General features: G+C 46.4%; 1 protein-coding gene across 4 annotated transcripts in view; it reads left to right on the top strand.

The window, feature by feature from the left end:
- TM9SF1 (transmembrane 9 superfamily member 1) overlaps positions 1 to 26,179 on the top strand; it is a 478,903-nt gene that overhangs the window by 405,135 nt on the left and 47,589 nt on the right. For all 4 annotated transcript variants that reach the window (XM_085647862.1, XM_085647855.1, XM_085647847.1 and 1 more), the window contains exon 5: positions 12,648 to 12,921. In XM_085647862.1, the coding sequence (XP_085503988.1) occupies positions 12,648 to 12,921 (274 nt within the window). The remainder of the gene's footprint in view (positions 1 to 12,647; positions 12,922 to 26,179) is intronic.

The raw sequence follows: 26,179 nt of genomic DNA on the forward strand, positions 1-26,179 counted from the left end.
ACACTAGTGTGTAGATGTGTTAGCAAGACAGCAAGCTAGTGTGGGCCAAGCAGTTTTACGTACACTATTTCACACGACTGCAACAGCTACAGGTTAGCCACTGCTTTGGGAGATAACTGCTGTATAGTCTATGCGAAGCATGTGATTTACAGCTCACATGCCTCGAACGGAAAATGCCTTGCCCAGTATGCATCTGTTCTTGGCATGTAGATTCACATGCGCCCACCAGGTACCTATACCTGTTGCAGTAATATCTTACTTGGATACATATATACATGGACATCTTACTACTCTTACTAACTCCATTATCACCCGCTGCGGCAAACAATTTAACAGTGGAGCCAGTTCCCATGCGCACTATCACCGAAAGGTGGAGCCACCTATCTCGTGACTGGAAAAGAATTCTTCAAACAAAAATAAAGTGCAAAAATTCGGACCCAACTCTAGATACATGCCAAGAACAGATGTATACTGGGTAAGTAGCATTTTCCTTTATGTAGACAGCTCAGTGGGTTATTGCTTTCGCGACAAAGATAATTTTGTTACTTGTGATTGAGCCACACCTGTGGCTGAGCTGGGAGATGGGACGTTGGACTTAAATACAGGTGTAAAAGCTCCTGCTGGATAGTTACTTTTCCAGTAGCAGTTTTGACTCTCCATAAAGTAGCGTATGAGGTTAAAATGCATGTGGCAAAGATCAGTTGATTTGCACCTGTTTCAAGATTTTCTTAGTTACCCCTTAATCAAATGGGTATAATTTCTGGTATTTATGTTTCCTTCGTCTTTATTGTGTGATTTTGACATGTCACTCATAATTACACTGAAATTATGAAAGTGTCACACATAGCAATCGGAAATCTTGCCAGCTATGCAAAAGTAGCACAGAGTAATAAACAATTATGCATTTTGGAGCGGGGAGGGCATGCAGGACTGACACAAGGACCCTCCGGACCAGCAAGGAGTGGGGAAAAAGACCCCCCTCACTTTAGGAACTGTTATTAGTGATCAGGGAAACCAGATCTGCCCTAGCGAACTTAATCAATACAGTGGCAGCAACATTATCTTGCTCCAGACAGACACTGGGAGAATCAAAGAGTCCCTGCAGCAGAGAACACGATCAGCAACAATACAGAATCCATCAAAACTTAGCAGAAAAAAGTACGACATCTTAGGGATACCATTCAATTCCTTCCCTCAAGGGCAGAAGGGAGATACAGCAACAACATACGGATAATGGACCTCCACCACCCACCTCACCCCATCCAAAAAAATAAATGTCACAGTGGTGAAGAGCTTTGTAGAGAACGGTATACAAACTATAGTGAAACAAGGGCAACTGATCTCCCACACAACAGGGGGAAAAAGAGAAAGGATCTGGGAGATGGGGACCTTAGAAGACCGACTGAGTAGGTGGGAAGCAAAAGGCATAGAAAATCCAATCCAGAATTTTCATTGTTGCCCTGGTGCTGATAGTGTTGGGTACGGCGAGATGCCCAAATGCAGGATCAGCGTTTGGACCCACATTGGTAGGATGTGGTCCCCCCTATATGCACAAGACCTGTTATACCTGACAGATCCGCTGCTATCGATACGAGTCCTGGATATATTTATATATATTTTCTTTTTTGAGACCTGGATTAACTGGGATTCTCGGTCACTCCATGGCAACTGCCGGTGGGTTGGGAAGACAGCTTAGTTGTGGGCACAAATGTGATTTAAATACAAGGCATTTATGTGACCCTAGATCAAATTTCACAAGTTGAATCTGGGGTGGCTGCTAGGAGACTATAAGAGGGGCATGGGGCGCTGTCTGTGTCTTTGTTTAGCTACTGGGTGGGGCTGCCTTATACAAAATGGTGATGTTACTTAATGTACTCCAATATTGGATTTTTCATAGATTCACATGCTTTAATCCTTCCCTATCAAGAAAGGAGCCCCCTGTATATTTACAGTGCAGTGTAATGATGGGTATAGACTAGAATAGGAATGGGCCTCTTAGTTTATCAACCTATCATAGTCATCTCAAAGAAGAGACCAAACTAAGTGTTGACCCATCAGAATGGATCCCCTCTAGAACACTCCTGTGAGAAACTCCAGTCCCTTAGATTTTCTACCGCAAGTCATGATAGGGAGTCTCCCCTGAGTTTTTTCTTCTAACCTTTACTTTATATGTGTGTGTGTGTGTGTGTGTGTGTATATATATATATATATATGTGTGTGTGTATATATATTCACTGAATAAAACCATAGGTTTTACAGACGTTATTGTTAGTTGAACATTTCACTCATAGAAAACCATAGAAATTCCCCTGTTATAGTTAGTTGAGCTAACTATAACTTGCACCCCCGCAATGCACTGCTGATGACATCACATATTACATTATTCATGACATCACTGATGACCTCTCATCCAGTGAATGTGTTTCTATAAAATGTAAATATGTTTTATATATATATATGCCAAGGTGTATTGAAGAATGAATGGGTGTATAAGAGTCAGGATGGCTGATTAAGTAGGTGTGTAACTGACTGTATAAGTGAGTGATTAATTGTGTCTTAATGCATGTGTTAGCGACTGATACAGACATTCACACAGTTCAGGTTGTCAGTTGGTGTGTGAGCGATTGCATGCATTGGTTAGCAGTTAAATGAGGATCTATATGGGTATTGATTGGTTGTCTGAGTATCTGTATGGGTGCCTGAGTGTCTGTGGGGGGGGGGGGTGTGACATAGATGTGTGAGTGGATAATTCACTGGGTATGTGTTAAAGTCTATATCTGTGAAGAGCTGTATGGCTCGGTGAGTGTGTGTGGGTGTATTGGTGTGTCAATGGATGCCTCAGTGGTACATGTGCGAGTAACTTCATATGTGAAAGGCAGTATATATTAGTGTTGGAGTGTATAAATGACTATATGTGAGACTAAGTGATTGTGAGAGTGCCTGTATGGATCAGTGTGTGCTTGTATTAGTTATTGTATTAGAGTGGAAATATGTGTTAGTATATATTTAAATAAGTGAGGTGGTATATGCGTAACTGTACAGGTGAGTAAATAAAACTGTGATTGATTATTTCCATTACGGACTACATGTGTGAATAACTCTATCATTGAGAGGCGGTGTGTGAGTGTCTGTATAGGTATGTGACTGGCTATGATAATGCTTGATTGATGGATGACTCTGTGTATGAGTGACTGTATGGGTGAATGAATGGATGTATGTGTACACCTAGGAATTAGTGAGTGGATATGTACTAACTGATATTGGTGTGTTCATGGTTTTGAAAATTATAGTCTCTATTTTAGAGTGGGTGTATCAACTATTATATTAGGGTCTGATGAGGTGCATCAGATTTTCACGTGGATGTCATTTGAGATGTCATCAGAGATGTCACTGACCATGTCATAAATGATGTAATATGTGACGTCATCCGCAGTGCATTGCGGGGGCGCGAGTTATAGTTAGCTCAACTAACTATAACCGGGGAATTTCTATGGTTTTCTATGAGTGAAATGTCCAACTAACTATAGAGTCCTTCAAACCTCTGGTTTTTTCAGTGAATTTGGAAGGTTTTTTTAAATGTTAATTTCATATTTTAATATTTATAAAACCTATATTTTTCCTAATTTTTTAAATAATAACTTGGAACTCTATAAACCTTTTTTTAACTTTAAAAATTATGTAACGTTTTATATCTTCAAAAAAATAATCTATATAATTTTTTTTTCTGAAAAAACTAGAGTCCCGTACCAGTAGTGTACCAAGCTCCATCAGCAAGCGAATCCTATCCGCCATATTGCTAAACTCATAAAGGATGCACATTTGCATTGGCCTCCACTCTGCACTCTGCTTCCTGGTGGCTGTGGCCTACTGGAATCATTATCGTGCCACATCATGTTCCATCCGCACTTATACATTTTGTGCTACATTAACTTCAACGTGAACGTCCTGGAGAACCTATGCCTGCTCCTTCTGACATACGTGTCCTCTATAGAGAACCCTGCGGTCCACGAGTTGGCCTTCATTGGGTTCATGATCTTCTCCCTCAGCCACATGATCCTGTCCAGCCTCCTCAGGAAGATGACTGGGAAAAACAGTTAGTTTTGATCATCATCCTCTGCACCCAAGACCTTAATGTGAAAACATCTGGATTGCTGATGTGCAGCGTATAATAATCTTCTGTCAGTTGAGAAATATAATCGAATTACAAACTGTGTGCTTCATGTCCTGGGTGGCAAAGCTTCTGGATTGGCCTGTGCTAGGCTTTTACCTTAGAGATGGGGCAAACTTCTGGCAATAGAGAGAAAACAGTCTGTTCCCCAAACTGATGCTGATTGTTCCCATTCAGTGCTCTTTCATTCTTTGTCTACTTCCTATGCTCCTATCCCCTCTCCCCTGAATCTCTCCCCTTGCCTACTACGCAGCCTATCCCCCTGTCCCTTGTGCCCTTTGACTAAGCACTCCTTCTCCCCTTGTTGGGGAAAGATCCAATATTTATACTCTGGAGTCTCAGTGTGCCCTCAGAGTCCACAGCGCCAAGGGTGCCACTCACAGTTGAGGTATGGTATGGCGCCCCTTGCCAAAGCACTCCCTCTCCCCTTTTTGGGGAAGGATCCAGTAGGTAGGCCTTGTAATCTCAGAGACCCCTCTGAGAGAGTCCACTGCGTAAAGGGAGTCTCTCGCAAAGGAGATGGGGGAATGATACCACTTCCCCTGGGATCACGGCTTACTGGACTCTGGACGCAGCTTTGACTCGTCTACCGGTTTGTGTCCCCGTCACCCTCCACCCTCCTCTTTTCATGCTGTGTCTCTCACCCTCCCCTCCTCTTTTCCTCCTTCATTCTCGGTCTACTTCCCCTGCTCTTACCCCCTTTCCCCCGAATCTCTCCCCTTGCCTGCTTTTTACCTTACGTATATGTCCTTATTGTTTGTCTCGACCTATCATGTAACTTTGTTGCCATGCTCTAATAACTGTGTAACCTTTGTAACGATGTAACCTGCTGATACTCATGTAAAGCGCTCTGATACCTCCGGGTCTAGCCAGCGCTATATAAAACCTTTCAAATAAATTTTGTATCCGACGGGTTCGTGGCACCGCGTCCCGCATAACATCATATACATATGTGGTCGCGCCAGCTGCTACTTTGGTATGTGACGGGTACGCAGTACCCAGCCGCGCCTTACATCATGTACGTATGGGGTCACGCCCGATGCGCGTTGCGTATGCGATGAGTGCACGCTGCCCGGCCCTGTGTTACGTCATAGACGTATGGTGTCGCGCCGGGAACGCAATTACCTCATTTTTTTCCGTCTCAAAACTATATCTAAATAAGTTTAGTGTATTTTTATATTTCGCGAAAGGAAACCAGCACTCACGGGGATAAGTTGCAGCAATTACTGATTTATTGCGTAGCGCAGCAAAACAGACGCGTTTCGGAGCAAGTCCTTCGTCAGTGTTTCACATTTTATGTTTGTGAGGCGCCATGTTTTATACACGTCACTCATTTGGGTGTTGAAACAAACGAGGGATGGCAGCTAGCATATCGCGCGCGCCATATTGTAATGATATACATTTCACATCTTTGCACGCTGGTATTGAATGTTTAACAAATGATTGCAATATATATTCAATTCATTCAGTGATATACAACTAAAACATTAATAAACTTGTGTTAATCATTATTAAATAATCTCGTCATGGATCGGCAGATAGCAACCTCGAATATGAGGTTGCTAATTCCCTCGAGTAGTTGATTCAGCCGTATATCGGCACCCAAGTTTGATCGAACCATATTTAGAAAGATAAATAAATAAATCAGTAGATAAATACTCATGGATAATATCATTACATTTCATTTCATTCTCTTATTTCGTTACAAGCCTGGAATACTTTTCAAATGCAGCTTCATACAACCTACGTCCCTAAATGTACCGACAATTCCTCCCCACAGTTCAACCCATTAGGGGTTTTTGTCTGCAGATCGATAATATATCGCGACTCAAGTCGTCTTAGTTTTAATATTCTGTCCCCCCCACTCTGTATATGAGGTTGCTAATTCCCTCGAGTAGTTGATTCAGCTACTACTACTACTCGAGGGAATTAGCAACCTCATATTCGAGGTTGCTATCTGCCGATCCACGGCGTGATTATTTAATAATGATTATTGACACAAGGTTATGAATGTTTTAGTTGTATATCACTGAATTAATTGAATATATATTGCTATCATTGTTAAACATTCAATACCTGCGTGCAAAGATGTGAAATGTATATCATTACAATATGGCGCGTGGGATATGCTAGCTGCCATCCCTCGTTTGTTTCAACACCCAAATGAGAGACGTGTATAAAACATGGCGTCTCACGAACATGAAATGCGAAACACTGACTAAGGACGTGCTCCGAAACGCGCCTGTTTTGCTGCACTACGAAATAAATCAGTAATTGCTGCAACTTATCCCCGTGAGTGCTTGTTTCCTTTCGCCACGAGAGAGGAATTTGGGAGCGATAATAATTTGCGGAGCACTGCCGCACGAGATAACCCGCCCTAAGGGTGCTGTGCTATGTCGTTGCACAGGAGCAGGATATTTTGAGCGCGGGCACCGCCCTGGGTCAGCGGAGAACATGGAATAGAATCACAGCAAATTAGGAAGTGAACTGAAAGCGCTTACGGCGAACCACGAAGACACCGGTAAGCCTGTTATATATGCATGTGCTTTACCAATAGTGACCCAGGCAGGGCTCGAAAAATTGTACTAGTCCTGCAGGTCCTAGTCCCTTGGAAAATCCCCTCGACCTCACTGCAACCTACTTGACCTCCGTCTCTGAAAACGGACCAAAAGTGACAAGATAACAAGATTTGAAGGCATCTTTATTGCTCATTCCCTTTGTGAGCAATAAAAATGCCTTTAAATCTTGTTATCTTGTCACTTTTGCTCCGTTTTCAAAGACAGAGGACAAAAGTTAGTTTGTCTTCCTAATCGCCAGAAAGGGCGAGTAGGACCTAAAAATAGCTCGTCCTCATCAATTCTCCCTCGCAAATGCGAGCGGGCGAGTGGATTTGTCGAGCCCTGCCAGGATAGGTTGAGGGGCAGGAAGCAGCAATTTAACTTGAAAGGAGCCCTGAATCGGAGCTCCGGCTGAGCATAGAATGACAATGTTTAGCGTCACAGAGCGCAGGGAGGCGGCAGCAGACATGTTTAGAAAGAAAAACTTGGACAGTACAAGCCTGAAAACGATTGAAACGCGCAATATCCCCAATACGCTTCAAACACAATTCATAAAACTTGAAAGATTGTATGAAAGAGATACGAAAGTGGTGGGAGGCCACCTCGTTGCAAAATTATATCGAGGTGGAAAGAGTCCACAGGGGATTACGCATTTATACTGTGCCAGCATACGAGAACCCAGATCCGCTCCTCTTAGAGGAGTGGGCGGCACACACAGCCCCATCTTGTAAAGGGATGCTTGAAATATTAGTAAAATTCGCCTGGAGCGATGGAGACAAAGCGTTAAAGGAGATCACAGACTTGGAGGAGGAGCTACTAAAAATCACGGACAAAAACCATCAAGACCAACTGAGGGAAGCAATGAAAAAAAGACTTTCCAAATATGAAATTAAAATTAAAACACGCAAACAAGAAAAATTTGAGCGCGATGAAAAAGACTATGCTATGGGAAGAATTCTGACGTTTGCGAAAAAAATTGAGCAATCAAGAAAGGAAGTGTCAAAAAAGAAAAACAAGGAAAAAAGCGATTGAAGACAGAATCTCCACTCATGCACACAACAGCAAAGAACTCTTCAACATCATCAAGGAGTTCGCCCAACCCACTAGCGAGTCCACCAACATCCCTGCCTCACAAGACCTCTGCGACAAACTCAGCACCTTTTTCCACCACAAAATCAAGAGCATCTACGACAACTTCGACGAAGACAACCAACACACTGAACCCTCCCCAACCACCCCCGACACCCTGAAGCCAACGATCGACAACTGGACAGCCCTCACCACCGAAGACACACTGAAGACTAAGTCAATCCACTCCGGGGCCCCAACCCCCCACCACATTTTCAACAGAGCCGCCAACTCCATCGCACCCATGCTCTGCCACACCATCAACCGCTCCCTGGCAACTGCCTTCTTCCCTGACGACTGGAAACATGCTGAGATCAACCCCCTCCTGAAGAAACCCTCGGCGGACCCCACCGACCTCAAACTACAGACCCATCTCCCTGCTCCCGTTCCTAGCAAAAGTCATCAAGAAAGCCATCAACAGCCAACTCATCACATTCATCGAAGAGCACAACATCCTCGACTCCTCCCAATCCGGCTTCAGAAAAAACCACAGTACGGAAACCGCCCTCTCCGCCGCAACAGACGACATCCGTACCTTACTGGACAAAAGAGAAACAGCAGCCCTCATCCTCCTCGACCTGTCAACGGCATTCGACACAGTCTCTCACCGCACCCTAAGACGCAGGGATCCAGGACAAGGCCCTCGACTGGATCCGCTCCTTCCTGTCTGGCAGTACGCAGCGGGTCAGACTCCCCCCTTTCCTCTCCGACCCTACCCCTCCCACCTGCAGAGTCCCCCAGGGGTCCTCCCTCAGCACTACGCTCTTAAACATCTACATGGCTCCGCTCGCCCCCATCGTCAGAACCGACGGACTCAACATTGTGTCATACGCAGACGACACCCAACTCATCCTCTCCCTATCCAACGAACCCAACACCGCACAGACACAACTTTCGAGAAGGCATGGAAGCCATCGCCAAATGGAGGAAAAACAGCTGCCTACAACTAAACACCAACAAAACGGAAGTACTCATCATGGGCCCAAACCAAGACGCCTGGGATGACACCTGGTGGCCCCCCCGCCCTCGGAAGCCCGCCTACCCCACGGACCACGCACGCAACCTGGGATTCATTCTGGACTCAGAGCTCAAAATGGGCTGCCAGATCAACTCCGTCTCGTCCTCCTGCTTCCACACCATCCGCCTCCTATGTAAGACCTTCAAATGGATCCCCCTCGAACACAGAAAGACCGTCACTCACGCCCTGGTCACCAGCAGGCTCGACTACGGCAACGCACTCTATGCCGGAATAAACAAAAACCTCACCCGCAAGCTACAGAACATCCAAAACGTCGCCATATGACTGGTCATCAACCTGCCAGGACACTGCCACATCTCCCAGCACCTGCGAACACTCCACTGGCTCCCCATCGAAGCTAGAATCACCTTCAAGATGCTAACTGAAGCTCACAAGGCCCTCCACGACACCGGACCAGCATACCTGAACAGCCGACTCAAATTCCACACACCCCAAAGGACCCTACGATGAGCCCAGCTCTCCTACGCAGTGGTCCCCCGCACCAGAAAGACCAGATTGGGAGGCCGCTCATTCTCCTTTCTCGCGGCCAGAGCCTGAAACTTCCTCCCGCTCCACCTCAGACAGATAACATCGCTCCCCATCTTTGCAAGAAACCTCAAAACCTGGCTCTTCGATAGAACCCCCCCTCCTTGATGGACTGAAACCTGCGAGCCCCCCCAACACCCCCAGCGCCTTGAGACCCTTATGGGCGAGTAGTCGCGCTTAACAAACACCTGATTTTATTTGAAGATGCGTCCTAGTCGGCCATTCCGCTAGCCACCCAGCCCTGGTTGCGTACTCTTGACCTCACCCATGCATGTCCACCAGAAGCAGCTTGTTGCATCTAGCCCTGCCCTCTGGATTTTCTAATAGTTCAGGTAATGTCTCAGAGACTCCATTAAGATGTGACACCGGGGCCTGCATCGCTTTGGCTGTTTCTTGCAGTATGAACACTTCCCTCTGCTACCAAGACCATGTCTCCCACATTGCAAAGGACTTGAAGGAGGAGGGCATCATCAGCTCTGACTTTGCCTATCTTAGATTCTCAAACAGCGTTGGTGATTGAGATATAATGCAGAATGACCTTAGCAGATGACAAGTCATCCATTGACCTAGCAGGCGAGGATGTACCCATTGTCCGGTCCGAGAAGGGTGGAGGCGAAGATCTATTACATTTTTCACACTTGTCGAGCTTGCTTTGGTGAGGGAGGAGGGACATTTTGTCCTTAATCCGAATGGCAAGTAAGTAGGCACCATTATGCAAGGTCTTGTAATAGCTCCTATGTGATCTCAATAAGGTAAATAAAACTACCACTTCGAATAGGCCCCAGCAGCCATGGGGGCGGAAGGGAGTGTGGTCCATCAAGGCTCCAGAGGCTTGTTAGCTGATCACCAGTGTGGTGGCGTTCAACTGCACTGCTCAGGTGTAGAATCACTGGGCGTCTACAGCATCATTGAATCATCAATGCCTTATTAGGTAGGGAGTGTGAATGGGGCAGTAGGATATCATCCCTGTAGGATTAGTAAGGATTTGAATGGCGTGGCCGTGAGAGTGCACTCGAGGAACCACCATTATCATGTGTTCCATAGACACAACTCGGTATAGAAGATTAACAAAGCCTGTGACTAGAAGTCCACTCCAGTCCCACTTGACCCAGCAAAGCCCCAAATACCTTTTAGAGTCCTCTTATTTACTGCACAGTGTTTCTCCAATAGAAATTAACTCAGGCAAACCTGGTGCAACACCATACATATTGAGTGTACTTTTAATTCTGTTGGCAGTTTCTTTTTCCCGTAATTATTTTGCTCTCCCTTATCTTTTCACTATCACTCCTTTACTTTCCGAATTACTCATTAATCCACACCCTAAAAGCCAGGGCAGTTAAAGTTGGGTTCAGCATTTGAAATCTGATGATTACATACTCAAAATATTGTATGATCTATAACCACTTCTTGAGGATATGAATAATGGGTTTTTGTATCTATTGAATGTCTTTGTTCTTTTGGAAATTAAATGAAACCTGAAGTAAAGAAAATTCAACTTCACATCGCCCTCAAAGAGTAAGCTTTAATTGTTGAACGTTCCTGCTCTATAAAATTAAAAGCTTAAAAGGGGGTACTTAGTAGTTCATTGAGCTTGCAATAGCACATGGTGGCTGTACTGCCAGGGAACATAGCGATACCTGTCACAAGAATTATCTAGCTCCGCAGGTCTCAGAGCACTGGCCTAAAAATCCTCCATTAAACATCACCATTCCATTCACAATTAAAAACCAGCAACAAAAAAGAGCTGCTCTTCAGTGGGTAAACCGTAAGCAGAACTTGCTTTAACATGTGCAATTGCCAACTGTGCAAAGACACCTCATAAGTAGAAAGACTGCTGCAATCATCCATAACATTCCACTTACTCAGACTAGCATATGGTGCTATTCCCACACATTGCCAATTAATTTTACTTTGGACCTTAATACAAGATAGGGTGCTCAGATGGATTTAACTGGCATTAATGAACCTACTAACGTTAACCTGCTTTAAGCCTACCCATCACACCACTGCGAAAGGGAGGGGATTTGTAGGGAGGTGGCTCAGGGAGGGTGGGTTATGAAAGTATTTATATTTCCTGCATGGAAAACCAACTTGTTAGCATGCCTGCGGATGGATCAAGGGGACCGGGTGCTTGTGGCTGGCTCCTCTTCTAAAGTCTCCTTGCCAGCATCGGATGCTGGAACGCGGAGTCTGGCCCCGAATGGCACTCCCTAATGGCCTTCACCTCTCTTTAATCCTTTGCTCTGCTTCTTCCCCCTGTTGTGAGTGGGGGATCCTTGGGACTGTGCATGGTGAGTTATTGGGAGAGCGCGGTCTGGTTCGATTACTTCTATATTATGTTTTTCATTCCTGTGGTCTCCCTAACCCTTTTCCATGAGTGTCATTTCCTTTGGTGGATATGTTGATGCTATTATTGCTACTAACTGTTCCTTCACTATGTCTTCTTATTGCTGCTGTCAAGTCCCTAAATTCAGCCTGCCAACGTTTTTGTTCTCATACGCATTGGTTTGCTGAGATGTAAAAACCTGATCTAAATATATATATATAATTTTTTTTTTTTTTTTAAAGTCAACCCATCTCACTCTTGACATACTATTTGGAAAGTATTGAAGCTGTGTCTAAATAATAATGTAGCAGAATCAATTACTGACTTGTAACACTAGTTTTTATGCCCTATAAGCTATTGATCGTTGAACACTAGTTTTTATGTGTTTGTGTTTACCCCAGCCTTCTTATGAAGAAATCTGTTGTGCTCAAGGATGCCACAGGGCATTCTGTTCTACACCACAAGAGGTCAGATTGCTGCCAGCTGTATATTTGTATTTGAAATAATTTGGCTGAGTTATGGAATGAGTGATTAGCTGGCGGAAGTTGACAAAGCATGTGCATCTACAACCAACCTCAAGCAGCATAACCAGTATTAAAGTTAAGTATCTTTATTCTGCATGCTTCAGTGGTCTTTCTTAGTGCTTGTGACATCTAAAGCGACTCCTCTCGCCGGTCCCTTTTCATGCGTAAAGTGCATGCTTGCTTGTGACTTCAGTGCTTCAAAGGCAAGTATCTCTAAGCACCCTACTAGATTTTTCAATACTTTCAAGCCCTAACCCTGCAAAAGGTCCCTTGTCTTGGGTACAGTATTACGACGTTCCTGCTAGAGGAGCACTGAGGTTCCCACATCAGGCCCTATGATGTTTTTAATGTTATAACAAATATGTTTCCTTCTTTTTAGTGCCTTTCTTCTTGACATGGAGTGTAGTGAACTCTGTACATTGGGCAAACGGGTCAACCCAGGCTCTGCCTGCCACTACCATCTTGCTCCTGTTGACTATCTGGATCCTTGTGGGCTTCCCCCTCACAGTCATCGGTGGCATCTTTGGCAAAAACAGTGGAGGCAGCTTTGATGCTCCTTGCCGCACCAAGAACATAGCACGTGAAATCCCTCGCCAACCGTGGTACAAGTCTACTCTTGTGCACATGACCATTGGTGGTTTTCTGCCTTTCAGGTAATGAAGAAATTTACTCTCGACCTGTCTTATTCAAATGTTTGTGTTCTGTAACATTTCCATCTGCCTGATCTGATCGTCTTTGAAACACTTGATAGTATCAATTTTTAAAAAGACATTTTAAATGTAAAAATATAACCCAACAAAAAGGGTGTTTTTCCAAATTTTACTTATTTTTTTTCATGTTAATAATTGCCAAATAGGATATGCAGTTGCACTTGTGCAAAGGTAATTGTCTGAGAATAACCAATTTGAAAGGAATAGAGAACAGAAAATATAGCACATGTGCAACAACTCAGTATAGCTGAAATATGACACTGCACCTTTAAGGTAGCCAACCGCTCTGGTACTGTATCGTGTCCTGCAGTGACAGTTTTCTTCAGTTGTATTTTCAGTCTCTTTTGTACACGATCTACTCTGCACTAATCACCTTTCATGAATGAAAAAGTTGTTACTAAGCATTTTCCACAAACTAGGTTTTCTAGAAACAGGAATGTCCTGCATTTTCTTTTTAAGGACATGCTGCAATTAATTCTGTAAAGAATTGTAGGAAAGTAGGATCCTTCTAACATGGTTACCCCCACTTTTTGCCTGGTGTCAGTGTGTTTTTGACCTAGTCTGACTGGAATCATGCTAATCAGGACCCCAGTCACTGTGCTTTCTCCCCTAAATTGATCATGGTAGTTACTTTGGGACCTCCACAATTGACTACTGGAGTACCCTTGAAAGTCCCTAGTATATGGTATTAAGGTACCCAGGGCATAGGTACACCAGGGGTCTCCCATTGGCTGCAGCATACATTGTTCCTCCCTTGGGAATTCATTTAAACTTTGACTACAGGCCTGACATTGCAGCCTGTGTGAGTTGGTGCTTGCACCTCTCACCACGGATAAGTTTCCTTATATCCGAGGCCACTGCACTTAAAACCTATAAGTCACCCCTATGGCAGGCTCTTCAGTCCTGAGGGCAGTGTGCTTGGTTTTAAGTGTGAGGGTGCCCGTGCATGAGCAGGACACCTCTACAAACCCCGTAGTCGATTGTCAAGGCTTTTTAAGTTTGGTCAGCCAATTGAATACATATAGTGCGCATCAGTCATTACAAGATGTCTAACTATATAGTTTCTGCACCGAACCCAGTCATGTTTGGTATCAACATGTTGAAATGATAGATCAGCACCGATTCCAGTGTTGGATGTATGATCCAGTGTACTGGGGGCTCCCTTGGGGTACCCCCTGTACTCTCAGTAACTGCCTTTCAGGGTCTGCCAGCAACCTAGCGCTGCTGCAGACCACAGACCTGATTCTGCCCTCCTGCAGGGGAAAGTAGAACAGCAGGTTTCCTGTCACTTTCCAGACAGGACTTAGTGTATTGGACTGGGGTGGGGACGCTTGCCAGTGCCACCACACTGCTTTGAAGGGCGCATTCAGTGCCCTCCTTGCATACTCAAGTTGGAGCCAGTTCATGGAGCCCTTGGCTCCCGCTCTGACTGGAAACTGGACTAAGGACATGGGGTTTTCCTTGGCCCTCTCTAGAGAACCTCCTCTGGGAGGGACCCCTGAGGTGTCCTAATCCTTTCCTTAGGGTACTTAAGGTCTTGCCTGTTGGTTGGTTCCTTAGATTCATCTTAGGACAAGACTCTAGCCTGAAACTATGTTGCTCTTCGGACATCTGGACACTTGGACTTCGACTGGAACCAAGACTTCACCAAGAAAGACTCCTGCTGCTCCTGGTCTTGCTGTTCTGCAAGTCTTCATCATCTGGGTCTGTGCTTCTTCCAAGATCATCTACAGACCGGTGGGCATCAAGGACACCTGAAGTAATCTCCTTTGGAGTGAAGTAGTCACTCGCCTGCATCTGCAGGCACTCCAGCAAAGCTGTTCGGTCTGCTGCTCCTGTCGTCTAATGTACTTCCCGAGGTTCAGCAACACAGGTGGTGATTCTGCAACTCCCTCGAGGCCTGACCTGTCCTCTCAGTATCCTTCGTTTGAACCGCTGGGATCGAAACCCTTGTGCACCATGCATACTTGCCGTTGCCAGGGCTTGTTTGCTCTGCACTCCAGAGATTTTGGCCTACAAGAAGCTGCAGCATGACCACCTAGTCACCAACTTCCGATGCTGGACAGCTTCTGTTCGGCTCCTGGGCTTCCTCAGCGTTGCCTGGTTGTCGCAGCTGCAGCAGCAAGATCACTATCGACTCTACAGAACCTCCCGACATCAGTGGGCATTTTCTACGTACCTCCTGGACACGTTGAGTAGCATAGATTCTGTCTCCACTGCTTGCAGGTTCTTCACTTCCAGAATCCTTGGATTCCACCGGACTCCTTCCTCAACTTCACCAGAGGCATCTTCTTCTAAGTCTTCCATTGTCGTCTACAGAGGTTTCCGACGTCTCTTCATCCCAGTGCACCTGGCTTCCCTGGTTTAATTAACCTAGTTCCCGGGGCATGCACAGGTGGGGTGACTCTAACCTTCCGTCCTCCAAGGGAATTCTTTGGGGTCCTCTGGGAAGGGTCCTTCTTCAAAACGGCAACCCGACTTCTCCATTGACATCCATTGGGCACGTGGCTGTGTTTCCACTCTGCACACAGCCTCTGTGGGGTTCCTGGGTACTTATCTCAGGTTGTTCCCTGTGTCCCCGGCTCCTCTGGGTCTTCTGGTCCAAGTCCCGTTCTCCTTTGGAGTTCGCATTCCGCATTCTTAGTATATGGTTTGGTCTCCCCCTGGAGACAACTGTATTTTGTGCTACTTACCTGATTGCAATTGAAGTACTCTTGTGTATTGTGTTATATATCCAGGTAGGAGGCATACCAGTGTGTCAATAAAATGTTGTATAATAAATAGAAGTATTTTTATTTAAACACTTTCTTTTTCATTTAACTTGCGCTAAAAGATTTAAACTGGTAAAACAAGCTGCTTAACACTCCTTCAAGATGAGCCTGAAGGCTGCATTCCACAACTACCACTTTGAGAGCTTTCTGTGGTTATGAAAGACCACTAAACTCACCATAAGGGTTGCCTGTATTAGTGCAAGATGCAGTACTTGAATAGGTGTGCACCATATACTAAGCCAGCCTCCTACAAGAATGCTTTGCCTCTCTGTGAAATGCCCCATCTGTGGGAAGAAGGCAACAGAACAAGACACACGTTCTGAGTGTGGTCTGCTTTACAGAGTCACATATGGTTTAGAAATGTTAATTTTACATATACATAACATTTCTGTCTGTTGTTTGTCTACCATCTCCTTGCAGCTTTTTCCTAACTTTCATTGTCACCAAATTATCGTTTGTACATTCACCTTATGACTTTTACTTTACCCTTTTTTGTGGTCTTGTTGAGGACTCCAGTACCTTTCCGTTAATTATAAGCTCTTTCATTGGCTGCTTTTTTTTGGCTGTTCTCAATATTCCTTCTGGGTTGTTGCTTTCCTTGGTATTGTATTGTTATCTTGCAGTTGAAACCTATCTCTCACTGATGCTTTTTTTGCATCGGTTGTGCTGTATGTTTTTTGTATTTGGAACTAGTTCGAGGCATGTGGGCTGCTGAATTCATATCTGTGCATAGCTCGCCGCCTAGTGTTGGGTCCAGATGTTTGCACGTTGTTGTCCTGGAAGAGTCTTCGAAGTATCACGAGATAGGTGACTCCTCCCCTGGACCACAGTGCGCATGGGCATCCTCTCCATCCTTAGATTGTTTTTTTCCGCCATTGGGTTCGGATGTGCTTATCTTAGCTCAAGTTAGGAAAATTTAGTCTAAGGCCAAAAGGCCTTTAGTTTTCGTCGGTACTGTTCCCGTTCGGTATCGACTGCTTTCTTGATTAGTTTAGAAACTTCTTCCAGCCTTTCGGATCCGTTTGGTCCGAACATTGACCTTACATCGACGATGGAATCGAGGACCCCATTCAAACGGTGTCCTGTATGCCACGCCAAATACCCACACATCGACGTCCACCCGGTATGCAACAAATGTCTCTCGCCGGATCACGACGAATCTAAATGTATGGCCTGTGCCAGATTCCGATCGAAGAAGACTCTCCGGAATCGACGGGCAGCGAGATTAGAAGCGCAGCAATCGGCGCCTGCCCCGGCCAACATCTTCAGCACCGAGGACGAGGACGTAGAGAACGTGGAAGAAGTAAACTCCAGCCCTGCTTTCGAACACGATCCCCGATCGGAAGACGCCGATGAAGCGCTTTTTCACAGGGAAGAAGCCGTCGACGAGGTAGGAGACTACGATGAGGCCTTTGGGGCCGAAGAGGATAGCTCTAGCGAAGAGCCAGGCCTACCCGTCGATACGGAGGCCGTTAAAGTGCGTCATTCTACGGCTCAGGTCGAGGGATCGCCTCCGGCCTTACCCGAGATCAATCCCAAAGTTCTTCGGCCCCGCCTTCGGGCCCGGCCTCGAACATCCAGCACGAGCCATTATTACCACAGACGACTGGATTCCCTTCTACGAAACCGAAACCAATCGTCGCACCAGTTCCACCGAAACCAAAAGTGAAACTGGCCGTGATCGGCTCGAAGCCATCGAAGACCTCCACTCCTTCGATGCCAACAAAGACCGTCGGCTCCGAACGCAAGAAGAGGGATTTCGGCGCCGAACTCGCTGCCGTGGATATCGGTACCGACCCGAAAAGGAAGGCCCTCGGTCCCGCGAAAGCGCCTCGGCCCCTGGCACCGAAGCAGTCGGCCCCGACCACCAAGGTCAAAATGGCCGCTCCATCTGCGTCCACTTCGAAGACGGCGGCACACGCCAAGTCATCGACTCCGACGACCGCTGATACCTCTCTTCGGCTCGATGACCCTGTGGCTCCAAAGCGGTCAACGCCTGCCTCCACGGTACCGACCGGCACCAAAGAACCTTCAGCGTTCTCGGTGCGACAAGTCGCGGCGTCGTTGCAACGCATCAGAGAACGGGCAGCCCTCCGATCCACGTCGGGCCCCGACACTCCCACGGCTCCAAACGCACCCTCAGCGCCCACCAACATCTCTTTTGGTTTGCCGCCATCCACGGCGCCGAAGATGTTCGAGATCCGGACACGTGTCCGCCAGACACAGTCCCCATCTACTGGACACTCACCTCCTGAGCCTTCACAGCCACAATTCATCGACGCTGACACTGGCAGACTGATGCTCCGCAAACTGAAGATCACGCCAGAGAAGGGCTTGGACTCCTACAGAATACCTCTGAAGCACAAATTGCCAGCAGAGTCGGAACCGGTTCTGTATGAACGCTTGCAAACCTCCTAACTGGTTCCCCAGTCCTTTTCTCCTACGCCTTCCGAAACAGACGCAGTGGAGGACTACATAGGTGATGATACCACCTACCCTGGGGAGGCTGATCCTGATGAGCAGCAGGACCCAGATCAAGCATGGGATGACCCTACAGACCACGGTACCGCGCCAGATACCCAGGACACGCAGCTTTACAGCGCAAAAACATCTCCCACAGAGGACACTGCTGCCTTCCATGCCCTCATAGAACGTGCTGCCGCCAACCATGGAGTACAACTCCACTCTGACACTGTTGAGGAAGACTTCTTAGTGGACACTTTCGCCTCCTCCGAGAGAACTGTCAAAACTTTGCCCATGTTAAAAGGTGTTCTCAAACCTGCAAAGGACATTTTCAAAGAAGCAACCAGGGCACGGGTGCTAAACCCCAGGATTGAAAAAAAAAAATACAAGCCTGCGCCCGGAGACCCTATGTACATTAGAGGTAAGTTGCCTCTGGACTCCATGGTGGTTGCTAACGCTCAAACGAGCCCATTCGCAAACGACAGGTGATGCTCCTCCCCCAGACAAGGAGTCCAAGGTGCTGGAGACCTCCGGCAAAAGAATTGCAGCTCAAGCAGCAAACATCTGGCGCATTGCCAATACACAGGCCCTCCTGGCCCGCTATGATCGCTCCCACTACGACACACTAGAATCGCTACTCCAGCATCTGCCAGATGAATACAAAGAGGCAGCGGAGCTCCTCATCAGAGAGGGACAACTCCTTACCAATGCATCCATTAAGTGCGCACTGGATGCTGCCGACACAGCAGCGAGGGCAATTAACACCAGCGTCATGTTACGCCGACACGCTTGGTTAAGGATCTCAGGATTCAAACCAGAGATTCAAAACAACATCCTGAATCAGCCAGTCCACCCCGACTACTTATTCGGCCCAGAAGTTGACACCACCTTAGAAAAAATAAAGAAAGACACTGACACTGCGAAGTCAATGGGGGCTCTGCAAACGCAGCAATTTCGTAGTGGCTCCTTTCGTCGCCCTGGGAATAGAGGAGCAGCTAGAGGCCAGGGGTCACCGCAGCAATACACTAAAGGGGGCACACAGAGCACCTATGATAAAACCAACAGAGGTGGATATCGTGGCTCCAGCACCAAGGGCAGAGGACGTGGTTACGGCAACACCAGGTCCTCACCCAAAAACAAACAGTGACGCCCTCTCCCTTCCCCCCGACCACATAACACCTGTCGGGGGGAGACTCCAGCGGTTCCTGTCCTCGTGGAAAACCACCACAGACAGGTGGGTCAGGGACATTATCCAGCACGGTTACTGTCTCGAATTAACCTCCACTCCACCCAACATACCGCCAAAGCACCGTCCTATGTCCGTAGAGCACTTAGCATTATTGCAGCAGGAAGTGCTAAGTATGCTGCAAAAGGGTGCAATAGAGGTCGTGCCCGTCAACCAGCAGGGGACAGGGGTGTACTCTCTGTACTTCTTAATCCCAAAAAAGGACTGGTCGCTCAGACCTATACTAGACCTGAGACCCCTCAACCACTACATTCTCTCAGAGCATTTCCATATGCTCACACTACAGCAGGTTCTCCCGCTGCTCAGCCAGGGAGACTTCCTAGCCACACTAGACCTCAAAGATGCGTACTTCCACATACCCATACACCCATCACACAGGAAATATCTCAGGTTCACTATTCAGGGACAGCACTATCAATTCAAAGTCCTCCCCTTCGGCGTGACAACAGCACCCAGGGTTTTCACCAAGTGCCTAGCTACAGTGGCTGCACATCTACGGAGACAACACATTCACGTCTACCCTTACCTGGACGACTGGCTTGTTCAAGCAAAGTCAGCCCAGCAATGCGCCAGCCACATGTCCCTCACCATCCACCTTCTTCACAGTCTGGGATTCTCACTAAATTACCCAAAATCACATCTCCAACCCGCACACGTACGACAGTACCTGGGCGCGACCATAAACACTCTGGCAGCCACAGCGCAGCCAAATTTAGTGAGGATAAACAGCATGCAACTGCTGATCTCAAAGTTCAAACCTCAACACTCCCTTCCTGCGCAAGTGTTCATGCAGTTGATAGGCATGATGGCCTCCTGCATTTTCATAGTCCCGCACGCGAGACTACATATGCGCCCGCTTCAGGAGTGCTTAGCACGTCAATGGAATCAGGCTCACGGGCAATTAAAAGACCTAGTGTTGGTGAGCGGTCGGGCATACAACTCTCTGCATTGGTGGAATCCACAAAACCTTTGCAAGGGCCGACCATTCCAAGAGCCTGTTCCACAAATAATACTGACGGCGGACGCGTCTCTCCAGGGATGGGGAGCTCATGTACTCACTTACACAGTGCAGGGACTATGGACAACGCAACAAAAGAAGATGCACATCAACATTCTGGAACTGATGGCAATCTTCCTAGCCATGAAGGCATTCAAAGTACACTTATGCAACAAAGTCGTGTTGATCCGGACGGACAACATGACTGCCATGTACTACATACAGAAGCAGGGAGGAACACACTCTCCACAGTTGTCTCATCTGGCTCAGAGCATGTGGAAGTGGGCCATTCAGAGGAACATATTCCTCATGGCGGAACACCTCCCCGGCAAGGACAAACAGAAGGCGGATCTGCTCAGCAGACACAGCCACCAGATGCACGAGTGGGAGCTACACCCTTCAGTACTCCAACCGTACTTCCAACAGTGGGGTCATCCGGAGATAGACCTATTCGCCACAAACGAAAACGCAAAATGCCAAAGCTTTGCCGCCAGGTTCCCACATCCACAGTCGCAGGGCAATGCGATATGGATGAACTGGTCCGGCAGATTTGCGTACGCTTTTCCCCCAGCGCCATTAATACCGCTGGTGGCACGCAAACTGCGACAGCACTCACTGACACTCATCCTAGTTGTCCCACATGGGCGCGCCAGCCATTGTACACCACCTTTCTAGAACTTTCCGTGGTGCCGCATCAAAGGCTGCGGATCAAACCTGCACTCTTAACGCAGAACCATGGCGAAATTCAGCACCCAGATCCGCAACAGCTGAACCTGGCAATCTGGCTCCTGAAGTCTTAGAGTTTGGCTACCTAAACCTGCCACCTGACTGTATGGAGATCATCAAGGAGGCCAGGAGACCCACTACCAGAGCTTGCTATGCAGCTAAATGGAAGAGGTTTGTCATTTATTGCAACAACAATCACATTAACCCGCTAGACGCATCCATTCAAAACATAATCTGTTACATCTTACACCTATACCGATGCAATCTGGCATACACCTCAATACGTATCCATTTGACCGCAATAGCAGCCTATCTCCAGAACAGGCAGCACCTCTCTTTATTCAGAGTGCCTGCCATCAAAGCTTTCTTGGAGGGACTTAAACGAGTAATTCCCCCAAGACACCCACCAGCACCGGTGTGGAACCTCCACTTGGTCCTCACCAGACTGATGGGTCCACCCTTCGAACCTCTCCACTCATGTGAGATTCAATTCCTCACCTGGAAAGTAGCTTTCCTAGTAGCAATCACTTTGTTAAGAAGAGTTAGTGAACTCCAGGCACTAACCATTCAAGAGCCATTCATACAGGTTCACGCAAACAGGGTCGTACTTCGTACCAACCCCAAATTCATGCCTAAAGTAATATCGCAGTTCCACATGAATCAAACTATTGAACTGCCTGTTTTCTTTCAGAATCCACAAAATGTCGCTGAGAGAATGCTCCATACACTAGATGTAAAGAGAGCCCTCATGTACTATATAGACAGAACTAAGGACTTTAGGAAGACAAAACAACTTTTCGTTGCCTTTTCTCCACAACACAAGGGCAACGCCATTTCCAAAGCAGGTATAGCCAGATGGATCGTTAAATGTATTCAAATTTGCTATCAAAAGGCTAAACGCACATTAACGATTCCCCCACGAGCCCACTCAACACGAAAGTTAGGGGCGTCCATGGCTTTCCTGGGAAACATTCCTTTACAGGAAATATGTAGAGCAGCCACATGGTCCACTATACATACATTTACTAAACACTACTGTGTAGATGTACACTCAAAACAGCAGGCAGCTGTAGGACAGGCTGTTCTCAAAACTCTTTTTCAGACTGCTGCAGCTGGCACTGGTAGCCGCCGCTAATAGGAGGTACTGCTATGTATTCTATGCAGAGATATGAATTCAGCAGCCCACATGCCTTGAACTGAATATGCTACTTACCAGTATGCATCTGTTCTTGGCATGTAGGGCTGCTGACATTCATATCGCCCACCCTCCTCCCCGGCGCCTGTAGCAGCTGCAGCTCTCAGAATTACTGTATAGCATGGTCATCACTTACTGTATCTACTCCATCACTGCCACAATGGCGGAAAACAATCTAAGGATGGAGAGGATGCCCATGCGCACTGTGGTCCAGGGGAGGAGTCACCTATCTCGTGATACTTCGAAGACTCTTCCAGGACAACAACGTGCAAACATCCGGACCCAACACTAGGCGGCGATCTATGCACAGATATGAATGTCAGCAGCCCTACATGCCAAGAACAGATGCATACTGGTAAGTAGCATATTCATTTTCTTTGTGCACTGTTCTTGTAAATATTATTCTGTTGTTAGTGTTTCTTTAACCATGTTAACTATTTCAGAGCGTAGGACGAGACATTCATCACGTCCATAGCATTACCTTTGTAGTGAGAGGATGTAAACGTCACGTCTTCCACAAAGAGGTAGAAATTCTTTTGGTGAAAGCACCAGCAGTGTATTTTCTTATTAAAAAAAAATAGTTTTATGATGCATTGCAATTTCCGATGCTTTGGCTGCATTCAGTTGAATCACCTCTGTTGCCATAAGATGCAGTAGCATCTTCTAATTTTTATCATGGTGTTCCAGTATCTCTGATCATTAACCAGAACTTCTGCCACCTTCAGACACTATTGGAGACCCCAAATTCCATTTTATTTGGCTCACCCTTCACCTTCAGGCCTACCATCCTTCATCTTCAGGCCTTCCATCTTTGCGCCAAATAAAAGTAACTTTGCAATCTGTATTCTGAGTGGTCTCCTCAAATCATTCAGCAGGTTGTGAAGTTGCAAATCCCATCTAGTTAAGCAGGAAGCAAGAGAGCTTCCAATCCTGATCCGTCTCTCTGTTTGGGGGGGATGCTTTGGAGAGAAATGCGCTTTCTTGCTTTGCTACCTTTGTGTTTGAATACTCTAGGTGGTGAGCATGAGGCTCCCCCTTCCAGAAAGCTCTTGGCTGCCCTTAATACTATTTGCGGGTCTGACTACAGCAAAAACTGCATTTTACCCTGCTTTCATAAAGTATGAACGTATACCAAGGAAGGTTCAGCTATCCACTACCCTTGACCAGGGGCGGTGGGTGAGATTTGAAAGTGGTGGGGCGGAAACGAATTAGCATACAGCACCGTAGCGAGCGAGCGCAGCGAGCGAGCCCGAACCTCAAAAGGGGGGTTTTGGGGGGTTACCCCCCCAAGAAAATTTTGAAAAAAAAGAAGAAAAATCGTGCATTTTCAAGCAAATTTGAGAAAGCAGGAAGGTTAATAAAGCAATTGTGAAAGTGCAGTTATTACATTAATAGATGGCATAACATATGTAGCTGCTTATTCAGTATTACCACAGAGCTTCATACATTCTGTCCTATTATGCTCAGGTGCTGAATTCAGACTATAAGACTCATGGAAATCTCAGCTCTAAGAGTAGAAGAAGTTGCACAGCAGTGTAATGGTTGCCAGGCTCGTTCCACAGGAGCGTCAGGAACTTGAAGAAAAGTCCACAGTCTTCCCCTACGGCCTTCCGACTCTATTAGAATAGACTCTAGAGCAGAGCTTTCCAAAGTATGTGTCGCGACACGTTACTGTGTCGCCTGACCTTCGTGGGTGTGTCGCGCAACAGGAGCCTTGGCCCTCGCAGTGAGGGCTTGAAGGCAGGGGCGCAACGGAATTGAGCTCAAAGAGCTGTCTGTGTGTGCGCGCGCCCAGGCTGAGACAGCTTCCCACACACACAGACAGCTTTGAGATTATCGCAGCCGCACCCGGGTACTTCACAGGTCTTTACAAGACCATTAACGAGGCTTTGTTTTTTTTTTCACCCCTCCATCTCCACATGGCGAAAGGGACAAATCCTTTGTTTGTCACCGGTAACCTTTGCCGACTGTCCTGCTGCATGGATATTTCCTTTTCTATGCAGTGCAGGAGAAAAGAAGTTTGTTTATTCCTGTCACCTTTCCCGACCCCTGCAGCAGTTTATCACACCAGGCTGTGACACAGTTTGACTAATAAAGTAGGTAGGAGAATTTGTCACTATTTGTTTTTCGATTTAAAATGTGCACAGGACCAGCAGGACACATACTTTGTGCGTGCTTCATTTAAACAATTTTTTTATCATTATCATGACCGATGCAGGATAAAATAAGACAACACAACATGCCCAGATAACGCTGGTGATTAATGATCCTGCTGGAGGGCAATCGTTTGTCTGTCCGTAGTTTTTAAATGCAGATCAACTGTATTTTATGTGGAAGCTCAGTGGGTTACTGCCTTTGTCACAGAGATCCTTGTGCTACTTGCAGTTCAGAAGTTACAATCCTAACATAGGACAGTGACCAATGAACTGTCACCAAAGAGCTGCATACAAACATGAATGGTGTAGTTAGAACTTCGCTTATTTTTGTTTTGTGATATAGTTAGAACTTCCTCAGTCTTTCATTATTCTAATGTTGCTGAAATGAGTATGTTTGGGCAGATATACATTTTTATCAGTAAAGCTGACCCCCATGTAATACTCTTTAAATCCTAAAGTTGTTTCCCCACACCAAACCCTCTTAAAATATATTGCCCACCAGTATGTATGACGTGATTCATACACCTTGTAATCCTCATTGGCTTATGTGACATTCCCTGTAGACTGATTTACATACTTGTATGACTCATTGTCTCTGTATAATGTGTGCGTGGTGTAAAGTACTGACACACACTACACTGACATGAGTATCGCTGTACAACAAATGAAATGCATATGAGAGAGGGGCTACGTAAAGATGAGGGGCACTGTTGGAGGGTGGCAGCGAGGGAATCTGAGGAGGAGGTGGTGGTGGGAGGGGCTATGGAGCAATGAGGGGCACTGTTGGAGGGCGGCAGTGAGGGAATCCGAGGAAGAGGTCATGGGGTGGAGGGGGGGAGCTAGGGAGAGACGAGGAGCACTGGTGGAGGGTGGTAGAGAGGGAATCCGAGGAGGAGGTCACGAGGGGGAGGGGCTACAGAGAGATGAGGGGCACTGGTGGAGGGTGACAGTGAGGGAATCCGAGGAGGAGGTCACGAGGGGGAGGGGCTATGGGGAGATCAGTGGCACTTGTGGAGTGTGGCAGTGAGGGAATCCGAGGAAGAGGTCAATAGGGGGGCAACTATCAATTATTTAACAAATCCTCTCAATTATCTCACAGCTTTAATGACTGCCGCTGAAAACAAAAACTAAAAATCAATATTAGTCACTGCCAGTAGCACAAGAAACCAAACATGAAAGTTATGTTTGTTTAGCAGGTCTATCGTAAGTACATTTGAGCTCATTACAATATTTAACAAATTAGATTTTGCTTCGGGGTTGTGCAAAAAAAATTATGCAACCCCGATGCAAAATCAGGGCCTTAACATGTATTTATTTTTTAAAATCCTGCCACAAAGAAACTGGCAACAAGGAGAAATGCGGCAGTAAATCTGTTCTACTCAACTGGTTGCAAAGTCTGTATTTTAAAATATCATGGGGTTAAGGCACCTGTGGCAGAGATCTTTGTGTGCTCAGTAAAGCTCAGGGAATAATAATAATGGTAAAATAACTATTTGCTGGAGAGGTTTGTGTTTTGTCTAGTCCCAGTTTTGGATCAAAGTAGCATTGAGGGTTAATAGGTCTCCTGGAAAGCACACTATGTAACGCGCAGATGACAGATTTTTATTGTATGTAAATGGGCAAGTGAGTTAGCGCTTTGAACACAGA

Source organism: Triturus cristatus, chromosome 1_1, assembly GCF_964204655.1.
Source record: "Triturus cristatus chromosome 1_1, aTriCri1.1, whole genome shotgun sequence".
Classification (NCBI taxonomy): Eukaryota; Metazoa; Chordata; class Amphibia; order Caudata; family Salamandridae; genus Triturus; species Triturus cristatus.